The sequence below is a fragment of the Colius striatus genome, chromosome 2 (genome assembly GCF_028858725.1).
Source record: "Colius striatus isolate bColStr4 chromosome 2, bColStr4.1.hap1, whole genome shotgun sequence".
In the NCBI taxonomy this organism is placed as follows: Eukaryota; Metazoa; Chordata; class Aves; order Coliiformes; family Coliidae; genus Colius; species Colius striatus.
In genome coordinates, this window is record NC_084760.1 from 81,735,663 (window position 1) to 81,748,910 (window position 13,248).

A 13,248-nucleotide genomic window follows, 5' to 3' on the forward strand; every position below is an offset into this window, starting at 1 on the left:
TTAGTTGCTGTTTTCACCTAATTTAATTGGAAGAGGGGGAGCTAATTTATGAAGATTGGTCATCTCTGGACTGGATTTTTTTCTGTCAGGATTCTGTGGATTTGAGGAAGCTTGTAGATGTCTTGCAGCAGTTTCCTTAGTGTGTAGAAGGAAAGAAATATGGGATGCAAAATGATACAATTGGACAGCAGTCAAAGCAAATGCCTGGGATTCTCAGCTGTATCTAATACAGATGAAAGGGGTACAGTTCAGTCCTCAGCTCAGTCCTGGGGTAAATTCTAGCGTTTTCAGAGTATTCAAACAAACTCACTATCAAACTGCAGGACAGTTCAGACAAGAGAGGGCTGCTCAGAAGGGTGATCTAGCTACAGACTTTACTCCAGAAGAGCTGAAAAGGTTATGTAGAACTATTCAGAGATCCCCATGACTGCAGGAATACCTGCCAAAGTCAGATCTATTAGCTTGAAACGGTTGAGGAAGAACCCCACGTTTTCCTGTATGCCTTGCCTCGAGTAGGAGAAAAGGGATATATTTATTAAATATACTAGCTACTATAATTTTGTATACACTGAGGCTGAACAATAATTAGAGCCTACTATTTTCAGAATTAAACCATAGTCACAGTAGACACTAAAGCATTTTAAAACAAGTTAGAATATCAAAATAATGGGTAGTATTTAAGAACAAAGTTTTCTCTCAAGTCCAATAGTAGGAAAAAATCCGAGTACAATAACCCGAGTCTGTTTTCTGATGAGAAACTACACAATACATGGGACTGATAAAATGAGAGACAGTAATGACAGCCCACGTATCTTTGTGAAAAGACCAAGACTTTGACTCAAGGTCTTTTGTTTGCCAGTAAAGAGTGCACAAAGACAGAATACACTGTGCTGGTAGTAGATGTGTTGCCATACACCTAAGTCTGTACTTGATGTGGACGATTGGGATTTGTGCATACCTTTACTTTTCTTCAGATCATCTCTTGATGGAAAAGGCACTTGAAACCCTCATATCTTAAGCTGAAACACGTAAAACGTATGAGTGCAAATAGGACTAGCGTGGATTAATTTGAGGTCTGTGCGCTGACAAACTTGGCGCTATTGAACTGAGAACTTTAAGGGGAATCTATATTGTGAATGACTTAGAAAGGTACTCATCCCCTCGTGATTAATGTCCTTGTCCCAGACACAAAAACCAGAAATCTCATTGGTACAGCACTTTGTGTGCTTTTTTTCCTCACAGAATTTGAATCTCTTATGTTCTGCTCAGAATTTCCCATATGAAGATTTAAAAAGGAATAGAAACACCTAGAGAACTCCTCTAACTTACTACACAATGAGTGATAACCAGAACAGTTATAGAGCTGGCAATAGCACCACTCAAGCAAAAGCAATAGCAGAAACCAGGTGTGTTAGAGTGTTAGAATGCTTTTACCATAAATATATGTGAAGTGTTGTTTGGTGGAGTATCACAGCAACATAATTTAAAATCTTTGCATTTTCATCATAGAAATCTGAAGACAAAAGGTATTATCAAGTGGTTAATGAAGATTTTCTAACTACATTTTACAAACCCAGCCCGAAGTTATACTGGAAAAAACATTGCCATTAAAACAAGATTTTACAAAAGCATGTAAAGTCTGAGTCAAGTATGTTTTAAGCACTGCAAACACATACCCTCAGATTTAGACATGTATGGACTTCTGGAGACCTTGTTCCACAGTGTTTTGTATCACTAGAAAACATGTAAACAACAAGTGATCCCATTCTACTGCCTTCTTTTAGATACTTACCATTTGCAATAGCAACACTTTATTTCTACTGGATAATAAGGTGAAGGAAAGCTAAGTGCTTTACTCTCAACAGATGTCCTTGAGCGTAGCACCTGAAATTCAATGTACTGTGTCAAGTGTATATAGTGGTTAACCACAGTGAAATGTTTTATTTTCTGGAGTGCCAAAGACAAATTTCCATAGAAACCCCATAACTTACTACCTTGAACTTGAAAAGTGACCATTTGAGGAAACAAAACCAAAACAAAACAAAAAGATTCTTACAGTAAGGCACTCAACAAAGAGTTAGACATGTGCTGTATGAGTATGGAGATTGGCACCCACTCTAAGATGAAAGCAACTTGTTAAATATTGTTTAGGCTAAGATCTAAACCATTGCAAGAGAGATGCAGAGCCATTGTACGCAATACTCACATAAAGACTATCAGTGGACTTTGTACGAAACGGTTTCTCAGCCCTTGAAGGAGCATTGTATGTGATTCTTCTGAGCTTGGTATAAGGTCAGTGCAACTCAGACCCACAAGGAACATGGTAGCATAAAGCAGGAGAAAGAAGGAACTCCCATGTTTCCCAGAAAGGAGAAAAAGCATTGATCAAAACCAGATTTCTGCCATAAGATATGGCCAGGAGAAACCATACAGGTCAAGTTAGCTTTCTGCATCTTCAGTGTAACTCTACAGGTACCCAAATTACCGATTCATTTTTTTAATAAGAGTTCTCTAGAGATGAAAAGTGTGAAAGTAGTATTTCCAAACCTCTTCAGAGATACTTGAGAGTATCGTGTGACAAATTATCTGAGACAAAAAAGTTTTGAGATATTTATGTGAATTCTTTGTTGTAACACAGATCGAAGTTATTAAGGGTGTAAATTTGTGTAAATAGTTTTACATGAGTAGGGTATGAAAAATCAATCTTTTTCTGGAGTTCATGTTTACATTCACTGTTTCTCTGTACAGGATGCTGGAGTATGAGTGTTTCAGTCAATTTAAAATCTTTATAAAAGGAACAGTATTTCATGTCAAAGAGGCCCTTACCATCCAGTCTTGTAGCAGAGTATTGTCCTTCAGAAAATTTTATCTTTCTTTTAAAGTTATTTTGTGTAAACCATGGTGACATAATATCTCCACAACATGATACTATTTGTGTGGAAACATACACACTTTGACCTCAATGACAGCTGGTTGATAGATGAAACTTACTCAGGCAGTAATTGTCTTTGCTGCTGTGCTGTCTTTGCTCCTTCATACTCATACTCAAAGCAAGTCTTGTTACTTTTATACACTAACACTTGCCATTCCCTTCCTGTATACAGTGCTCATTAATATCGAAGCAGTATAGCCTCCTTTCTACTTCCCCATCTTTCTTCTTCAGGCTATTAAATATGCTGTAGCTGATACAGTCCTGTCAAGTATATGGTGCTTTTGGATCTCTTTGCAAGGTCTGGTTTGGTTTGAGGTGGCGGGTAATTTATTTTTTGTTTGTGTGTGATGCACCATAATTCTCAAAATGTTTTTTCTAAAATCTCTTTTGATCTCAAATCCCCCAGAGTGTGTGGGAGAGGGGCAGAAATGGACGAACATGTCCTGTGTAAACATGTGGTACTGTTTGCTTCAGTCTGGACGAGACCACAAATGATAAGGGGAAATTTAAGCACGTACTTTTAAAGTATGGCAAGAAAAAAGTAGACATTCACAAATTATGAAGTACTAATGGAATTTCTGTAGTGTATGGAACATCGCCAAGAGGTTTATATGAACTACCAGTGAAATAACATCCTCTCTGAAATAGTACATCTGATCAGAATGTAGGGGGGTGTTAGATTTTGTTTTACAGCAAAGGATACAAGCTCTACTGCAGGAATCAGTAAAAAGAAAGGATGCAAGCGTAGATAAAGATGATGTGGGAGGGTGTATGTGGTTATCAGAAGCATTCGGTTTGGAATTTACCTAACAGGAAAGTCACTAAAATACATTGCACTAAGTGTGGTTTTACTACAGAGCACAGAAATGCTATAAAGGAGGTGTTTAGAAAAGAAATAAAATGTAGGAAAATACTTCTGCTTATATCTCATTTAATGATTAAGAATTTTTACAGCCTAGGAAGAGGGAAGCTTTGAGTAACATTTACCAAGTCAACAAGGAGGGCATGTGCGTGGAAGCATGTCTGCAGAGAAGCTGCCAAAGGGGAAGGAAAAAGCTACTTAAAAATAAGCAAGTAGAGAAAAGTTGGAGAAAAGTAAGTAAATGTTAGGACAGATAATGCAAGGAGAAATAAATGGATGATACGTGCTTGCATTGACAATGCGCAAGTGATATTCCTTGGGCCAGTAAAATGATGTAGAGCTGACCAGGACACACAGAAGCTACAATTTCAAAGGTACGATATAGAAAAACAAATACAGAAATGGAATTCAACTGTTAAGATCAGATGACAGGCATACATTCTCAGCTGCTTTAAATCTGTGCATGTGCTAGGATGACCAATCACTGTTGTTGGTATGATTATGAGGAGTGCTTTCTGAACTTTGATTCAATAAATGAGACTGTGTTTTGTAAATATATAGCACAATCTGTGTATGCTATAAAACGTGTGTACTGGTCATCCTTTTCCATTTCTGGGCTCTGCTTCTGTTGTTCTTTTAACCTTTGGACAGCATCTCACGTGTTTTTACAGGTTCTGCACAAAAGCTGACTGCAGCTAACTTTTAATTAATTTGCCAGGCACAACTTCACAAAGAGATGGGGGCGTTCTCTTTTGTGGTCTCGTGACATTTTCATTTGTGAGGAGGCATGGTTGGTGTTCAGTGATTGCCAAAGCTTCTACCTAAATTATGAAACGCATATAATGATTATATGATCAGCATATGTTTGCTTCAGAGAGATCAGTGATGTAATCATAGAATGGTAGGGGTTGGAAGGGACCTTTAGAGATCATCTAGTCCCACCCCACTGCAAACAGATCCACCTAGATCAGGTCACACAGGAACATGTTCTGGTGGGTCTTGAAGACCTCTGAGGAAGGAGACCCCATACCCTCCCTGGGCAGCCTGTGCCAGGGCTCTGTCACCCTCACAGTAAAATAGTTTTTTCTTATGTTTAAAATCACAGCTATTCTCACTTCAGATTTTTTGAGGTTTGTTTTTTGATAGGGAGAACAGGAGGAGATTGTTCTTGCAGAGAAATGGATGAAGACCGGTATTAGGAACAGAGAACAACTTCTCTTTTTTAATAAAAAAAGTAGAGAAAGTGGAAGTTTGGTGCAGAAAGTGTTAGTCAAAAACCAAAGACAGAGCGATGAGGCAGCTTCTAATATAACTTGCAAATAAAGGGTACCATTGGGACAAATGGTAGGTTTGGTACAGAGTTGAGTATTTCAGTGCAGCAAACTCAAAGGTGCAGTTCAAACTCAATTTGGATACTTAGGATCAGCTCATTTTACAGATTTATGAGTCACTCGATTCTTTGTAAAGAAGCTAAACTAAGATTCAGAATACACGAAGCACATCTTAATTTATAGAATAATGTTCTGACTTTCAAAGTCTAATAAAAAGAATTACAGTTCATTGGAAGTGTTAGTATTTATTCACTATGTGTTACGTAAACTGCTGCCATCGACAGTGACTCTGTATTGCGTCAAGGTTTCTGTGAGGAGATAGATAAAGAGCTTATCTCCTGCACGTATTCTGACTTCACAGTTTTCCTGCTCCATTGACTTTGTAGCCTTTGTTACCATATGTGAAGCTTTCAACATAGGGGGGAAAAAAACCCATATTTAATTCCAGAAACATGGTAAACATCAACTGCATCCACAAGCCCTAGGTATAAAATGCTGTAGGCAGTGGCATAGCCACACTTGAGGGTCATCTAAGTGTTTCTCACTTCTACAGCCAGTCAAAGGTTTCTTTCCAGTGCATAACAAAGTTTATCTCTGGAGCTTTGCATTGGATAAAATATGGACGGTCTATCAGGCTCTTCTGACTGTGCCAAGTTACTGATGTTTGATCACATTAAGAGGTTAGTGGTGAGGACACTGAAGAAAGAAGTACTGCTGGGTCTAAAAAGCTGAAGTGTATGGATCTACTGCATGCTAAAACTGTGTGAGAAAAACACTACCCATTTATGAGATCTAATAACAGAACGAGCATGGTAGCATTATGCTTCTCTGTTAAAACCCTGGCTACATTCACGCACACACCATGTTCTGAATTCACTCCTTCCTAACTATGCATTTTCTTTTTTTTCACTAGGGCATATTTCAAAACGTTTGTCCCTCAGTTCCAGGAGGCAGCATTTGCCAATGGGAAGCTTTAGCTTGGGCACGGAGGTGATACTGGACGGATCCTTCATTCTGCGCATGTCAGCCGACAAGAATAATGCCTGGAAACGGGTTGGACTGTCTTGCTTAGGTGCTTTCCTGCCTCTGAAATGGTTTTGGTAGCTTCAGTTGTTGTCAGATTTCTGAAACAAAGACCTCACTAGCATGCTTAAAACTGAATATCTGATAGTCATACTGTCCCTTGGCCTCTGCCACCACCGTTCCTTTCTATATCTACTGGATTAAATTTAAAAGGTGTGTCTTGATGTGATAACATTTTCTTGTGCCAACAGTGTCCTGTATATTATGCCTTGTTTCCTTATCTTTAGATGGTGTAAATTGGATTGGTTTTTTTTCCACAGAAATATAATGTAATTTGTATATTTAGTTAACATTTCCAGACTATCCTAAGAAAATATACAACTGCCATATGTACCAGGAATGCCTAATGGACTGTACAGTGCCATATTCTGCCTTGGAGGTTTGTGTCTCGCTGTGACTGTTTCTCTCACAGGTATGGATGTGAGTTGCACAGTTCAATTCTCAGTGCCTTTCATGAAATAATGGAATCAGTTAGATTGGAAAAGACCTTTAAGGTTTTTCATGTTGGTCTGATATTAATGTGGCAGTGATGTACGAGTTTGGTGTTTTTCTAATGAACTTCCCTTGCCACTACAAAAAATTTGTACAACTTCTTCAGTACCAATATGCAAGGGACTAATAACATAAATCCATATAACAAAATAAAGCTCTTTCATAGACCTGTAATTTTTCCAAGTAAGATAAATACTGCTAAGAAGCCAACTTTCAAAAAATGAATGAATGATGTCTTGGAAAACAACTGTTGAAATAACATAGGTCTGTTAAGTATTTAGATTAATGCTTAAGTTCAACATGTTTCACTGTGAGGGTGAGGGAACAGTGGCACAGACTGCCCAGGGGGGTTGTGGAGTCTCCTTCCTTGGAGGTCTTCAAGACTCGCCTGGACACCGTCCTATGCCACCTGATCTAAGTGAACCTGCTTCTGCAGGGAGGTTGGATGAGATGATCTCTAAACGTCCCTTCCAACCCCTACCATTCTGTGATTCTATATCTTCTCAGAAATAATTTTAACTGGAAACATTACCTCCTCTGATTCTGAAATCCCACCTATTCATCCTTTCCTTCAGGCTTGTGTCAGGCACATCGGCTGGGGCCAACTGTCACGATGTCACTTCCCAAACTGATTTGTAAATAGACCAGGGTACTTTCCAGTAAGGAATAAAATGAACAATGTATGTTGCTTATAAATGGCCTATGGAAAATGTGCCCTACTTCTGCTAAATATAAGGAACTATCTAAATGAATAGTGTGCAGATGATACAGTGTCAGTGGAAAACATTAAATTTGAAATTATTCACGACAGCACCACTATTTATTTATGCAGTGAAATCTCATCAAATTTCTTGAGCAGCAGTATTTTTCTACTCTTTCTAAAACTTGTTGTTTTACATTAAAAATGGTGCTTTCCAGAGGACTGTCCACCTGGGAAATGCAGTTGTGTTTTGAGCAGTGAAGCTTAATAATTAAGGATTACAAAAATAATTCGCCTCTAAAAATTAGAGATGTTTTTAGCTAGTTTGTAGGCAAAAATTTTAGCTTGATACAGACATCCTTGGCTGGAAATTAAGCTGCAAACAAAATCAGAAGCCATCTTGCAAATCTATGGAGGAGGAAGCATGTTCTTTCCTATGACCCACCCCCCTGTGACTCTCGCTGCATTATCTGAGGGCTTGTAAATGGCTCCAAAGGTCTGGGCCTGAATCCCTTGTGTGGAAGCATTGTGTTAGGCTTTTGCAAGCAATCCAAGACGTAGAGCAGACGTGGAGGGTAGTGGTCTGATGTGACTAGCAAAACCATAACTGAACGATCTTCAATGACTGAAAACAGGCATTGTTTGATATACTGGGATGACCTCACAGCTGCATTTCTTCAGGTATAAGTCAAAGCCACACACACAGATTGGAGAATAAGCTAACTCTTGTGAATGGGGTGGGAAAAGGAGGATGGCTAATGAAAAACATTTGTTCTCATACTGTTCAAAGTCTAAAAGAAACAGTCTCTAGCCATCTTCAGAAGGTAAAAAACCAAACCCTCAAGCTGAATCAGTAGATTCCTGGAATCTCGACATTTTATAACCTTGTATTTGGTTCAGTGTTGTAGTGATTGCCCCATGAACACAGGGTTTGCTTTATACACTTGATTATCCAAGTGGCACCAGTGGTTTTTTTAATCTTTTCTGCAGTTACCATGATATAAAGGCTACAATTACAAAACATTTTGAAAGGAAGTCCACTCTTCAGAATTAATACGCATGTTCAACCAAACATGCATCCTTCACCTCAGTCCTAGCAATTTCAGCAAAGGACTGCTTTACTATTAAAGGACTAAGAGTTCTGGAAGCCATTTAAGAAAAGACTTTGAGGATTTAAAAGATCCTAAAACAGCAGTTCTTTCCATTAATTCAGTAGCTTCAGTAGCTTTTCACTAACATGTATGGAAATGAACCAATGGTTTCAGGCTGATTTCGCATCGTGCTATAACTGGTAGTATTTGAGGGGAAAAAAAAAGGTAGGAAAGTTTATGAACTGAACTCTTGTGTTTAAGATAAAGCCTGAAAACCTATGCATTCTTAGGTTGTTATTCATAATTTTATATAGAGTCAAATATTTGTTGAAGGCATTTAAGTTAGCCAAAAAAGTTGTAATCAGGGCCACCAAGATGATCAGGGGACTGGAGCATCTTCCTTATGAGGAAAGGTTGCGGGAACAGGGGCTGTTTATTCTAGAGAAGAGGAAACTGAGTCCCTTCCAACCCCTACCGTTCTGTGATTCTATGATCTAGTTTAATGGCAACGAGACTTTCAGTGCTTTCTTTCCTGTTACATGGTATATGCAATTGAAAGGAGCAGTCAGACCCAGGCTGGTTTTTTTGGTTTATGAGCAAAATATTATGAGCTCAATGTTACAAACACATCAAAAAGCCTAAATTCTGCTCCAGTGTGATTTTTATTGAAAGAATACAGTTGATAATAAGCTAAACATGAGCGAGCAAGGTGCCCTCGTGGCCAAGAAGGCCAATGGCATCCTGGGATGCATCAAGAAGAGTGTGGCCAGGGTCAAGGGAGGTTCTTCTCTCCCTCTCTCCTCTGCCCTGATGAGGCCTCATCTGGAGTACTGTGTCCGGTTCTGGGCTCCTCAGCTCAAGAGGGACAGGGAACTTCTGGAGAGAGTCCAGCACAGGGCCACCAAGATGATCAGGGGACTGGACCATCTTTCATACGAGGAAAGGCTGCAGGAACTGGGGCTGTTTAGTCTGGAGAAGAGGAGACTGAGGGGGAATCTTATTAACATTTACAAATATCTAAAGGGTGGGTGTCAGAAGGTTGGGGCATCCCTTTTTTCTGTAGTAGCTAGCAACAGGACAAGGGGTAATGGGATGAAGCTGGAACACAAAAAGTTCCACTTAAACATATGAAAAACTATTTCACTGTTCAGGTGAGGGAGCCCTGGCACAGGCTGCCCAGAGGGGTTGTGGAGTCTCCTTCCTTGGAGGTCTTCAAGACCCGCCTGGACACGTTCCTGTGTGACCTGATCTAGGTGAACCTGCTTCTGCAGGGGAGTTGGACTAGATGATTTCTAAAGGTCCTTTCCAACCCCTACCATTCTATGATTCTATGAAGTGTCCAGTTACTAATCCCCATTAATGCACGATTTTCCAAAGGTCCTTACCTAATCCACTGTGCTAGAAGTAATACCCAATCTTTCCGATCCAAAGTTGGACTTTCTGTGAGCACACTTGAAAGACTGGGCAAACAGCTGGAAGTGTAAATAAAAAATAACTATATCGTACTTAGTTTGGCCTTCATTGATCTTTCTGATGTGCTGGTCATTGCTTTGTTTCATTTGCAGAATGAGAAGCATTTTTGGTGTTGTCAGCATCCTTGAACATCCTCCCATTCATACATAGAGTAGACATGAGTCAAGTTTTGAGCAGAAATCATTGCTAGAATCAGCACAGTTCTCCTGTGTGTTACACCCTCACTGTGGATGTTGTCCTGTGTGTTTCCTTTCTCCCATCCTGTCTTGCACTTGTGGCAATGAGCATCTTTGGTGAATCAGTCAGGAGATGAGACTTAGCAATGAAGTTAGTACCTTAAGTCTTAGCAGGTGGTTTTACAAAGATACTACTTGCCTTAGAAAGAGAGGAGTAAGTTCCAGTCTCCATCAAGCAGTGTCCCCTAATACAAGGCTAGGGGATTAGCCAAGGTCAAAAACCTGTTTAAGCAGTGAGCCCGAACTGCAGCTTAGATGTCCTTCTATGTCAGTAGCCTTAAAAACCAGAGAAGCAGTAGGCGTTAGAAACCCGTAGCAGCATGCGAGGGTCACCCCTGCAGGTCTGAAATGCGTTTCTAATATCATTTCTAACACGCAGCAGTGATACATGGAGATGAAGGGGTAAGTTCTTTGTCAGTGAAGAAGAGGAGTTTCTCACCTTTCCAGCTTTGTGAGAAAGGTGTGCTGCAAGGAGGTAACAAGCTTTGAACACGGATTCTGACCATAGCTTTTAATTATAGGGTACTGTCCCTGCCCTGTGAAACAAGTGAAGTCTGTGACCAAACTGACTGCCAGTGAACACTCTTCCCTTAAATTACTTATGTCTTTGTAATTGATGTATTGTAACGCTCATTAAACCTAAAGGTTATGCTTACTTCTGAAGTGTTCCTGAAAATCCCTTAGGTCATCTTTTCAGATTTTATTTTCAGATATCTGTAATGTTCTGGGACAATTTTGTCTCATCTCTACTAGTTACTGCTATTTTTAGCAAGTTTGAGGTTTATGCTTTAATGAGGCGACAAGGTGTGTGCCTGCATCTTACGGGCCTGCGTTAAATATAGAATTAATCATCAAAATAACCACTAGAATCTGGTTTTTATTTATTAAGCCAAGTGTTGTGTTCTCTGCGACCAGATAATGCTGAGGAAATACTAGGTTGTTACCCAGAACAGAGAGGATGATCATGCTGATGGCATTGGATACACTTTTTGCACCAAATCTTGGTTTAATTTGCATCTTAGCATCAGCAGGGAGGTGTGGGGGGGGGAGCGTATTCTTTTTTTTCTTTGAAGGAAGCTTACACCTAAATAAGCCATTGATCGGGCTATATCTTTTCCTGTTTGTACTTGGAAACAATGGAGTTTGTCCCTGTGGACAAAGCCAGTAAAAGTCTGAACAATGTACATCAGCAGTACAGGTGTTTTTAATATTTTTGTTTACTTATTCCTGTAAATTCAGAGCATCATTTCAAACTTTGTGTTGGAGGAAGGTAAACAACACAAAAATCAGAAACATGCAAGTAATTTTAGCTAGGTAAGAAATAAAAGGGCATCAGTCTAAATATTATTCTGCAAGAACTCAGGGGTTCTGTCATATATTTGTAAGCATGTAGCTTGAAAAGCCATAGCGTATAGATGATTTTAGTTCTGCTTTTCCTATTCTATTCCCTCTCTTATGTTTAAAAGCTCGGTTCTTGGTTCCAAAGCACTGCACAAACACCATTTTGTTTAAATGGCAGTTACCAAGCAAAAAGGCAGGGGGGAAACTGGGATCAGCTGCTGAAAATAGGTCTTAAATCATCAAGAAATCAACAAAGGAAGCAAGGTTTGGCGGTTGCCCTGCCACTTGCTGAGTCTACAATATGGGCCTTCAAATGTGTCTCCAGTGCAAATTAAAAAAAATACAGGAGGTTTTTCTTGCAGCACTAAAGAATAAATACAGTTTTAAACAACAGGAAGTAAAGCAAGCATTTAATTGCAGGCACGAAAAACAAAATACACGCCAGAAGTGTAACGTTATTTGTGCCTACAGCTCCCTACATTTCTCCTGTCACCAGAGAGGGTGAAGAATTAACGCCTCACGCTGCAGCTGCCCATTGTGAAAATTGATCCTCGGGGTGCTCCGTGTTTTCATCAAACTCTATTTAAACCCTAATGATGCTTTTTGGATCCCTGAGGATAGCAACATGGTACCAGGGAAAAAGCAAATCCTGTGCTATCAGGGTTTCTGTTCCACTGCTGCTCCGTTTCAAGCCCTTTATTTGGGTGGGGTGAGTACTTTGTAAGCCATCAAGCCTGCCAGCAAACAGGGTGCGTTTTATTTCCTTGGTGGTTATTTGAAGTGATTCAAGCTGACTGTAATTTGACATCTTGTTTCCTTTATTCCACTGTCCCTTTCAGCAAAAGTTTTTCAGTACGTGTTTAAAAATCACAGCCGTCAAGGTTATTCATGTCTTTTGAAGGGGATCTAGCACTGGTGTGAGAGTCACGGCTCGAGGTTGGAGCCATGTGCTGCTTCTCTGAACTGCAGAGTCAGCAGCGGCCCCAGCATCGCACACCCATCCTAGCAAGCCTCGCATGAGCTGTGTCTGACAGGATAACAACGAGGAGTGATGAAAGCTCTGGCTTTTTTTGCTTTTCCCAAGAGGGCTACTGAAACGGCCTCCTCTGGCGCAGTCACTAGATGTAGCCTTCTCTGCTACCCAGGTTGTTCTTTCTCCCTCTCCGTGAGATCCCAGTTGCAGGAGGTAACAGGCCTTGGTTGCTCATCAGCTGGGGCTAGGTTCATTTTTGTACCTAACAGAGGAGCAGTGCCAGAGGGAAATGCCACCCTGTTGTTGCTGCTACTGAAGCCAGGCATTTCCTCTCAATGTCTTGATAGGAGAAGTCAGCTGCAAAATCCAGCTGCACCTCAAGTACAGCCCTGCCAGCTGAGGGTGATTTTACATGTGTTTCGCCCACCTGAGATTGCTGTCTATTCAGCTGCCTCCATTCTACAGCAGAGCGGACGCTGCAGAAAACGTTCTCCTTGCATCACCAGCCCTAGAGGCACATAAAAAGTTGAGGGGCCACCAGCAACTGGCTTCCCATCTGAACTTTTCTATCCTCGCTGTGAGAAGGGGAACCGAAATGCCCAAAGAAAAATCATATTACAGAAACAGCTTGTTTCTTGCACTTCTTTAGTCCCGTGGCTTGTTTCAGTGGTTGTTTTATCATGGCTGTCTGGTGACAAAGATACTGTATGTAGCATGCTGCATTTCCTAGACTT

At 40.2% G+C, this 13,248-nt stretch overlaps 1 protein-coding gene across 3 annotated transcripts in view; it reads left to right on the forward strand.

The window, feature by feature from the left end:
• The window catches only part of BABAM2 (BRISC and BRCA1 A complex member 2), a 167,887-nt gene extending 157,891 nt beyond the window's left edge, over window positions 1-9,996 (forward strand). For all 3 annotated transcript variants that reach the window (XM_061991288.1, XM_061991286.1, XM_061991287.1), the window contains one exon: window positions 6,039-9,996. In XM_061991288.1, coding sequence (XP_061847272.1) covers window positions 6,039-6,102 — 64 coding nt within the window. In that variant the 3' untranslated portion in view covers window positions 6,103-9,996. The remainder of the gene's footprint in view (window positions 1-6,038) is intronic.
• Window positions 9,997-13,248: the final 3,252 nt, after the last annotated feature.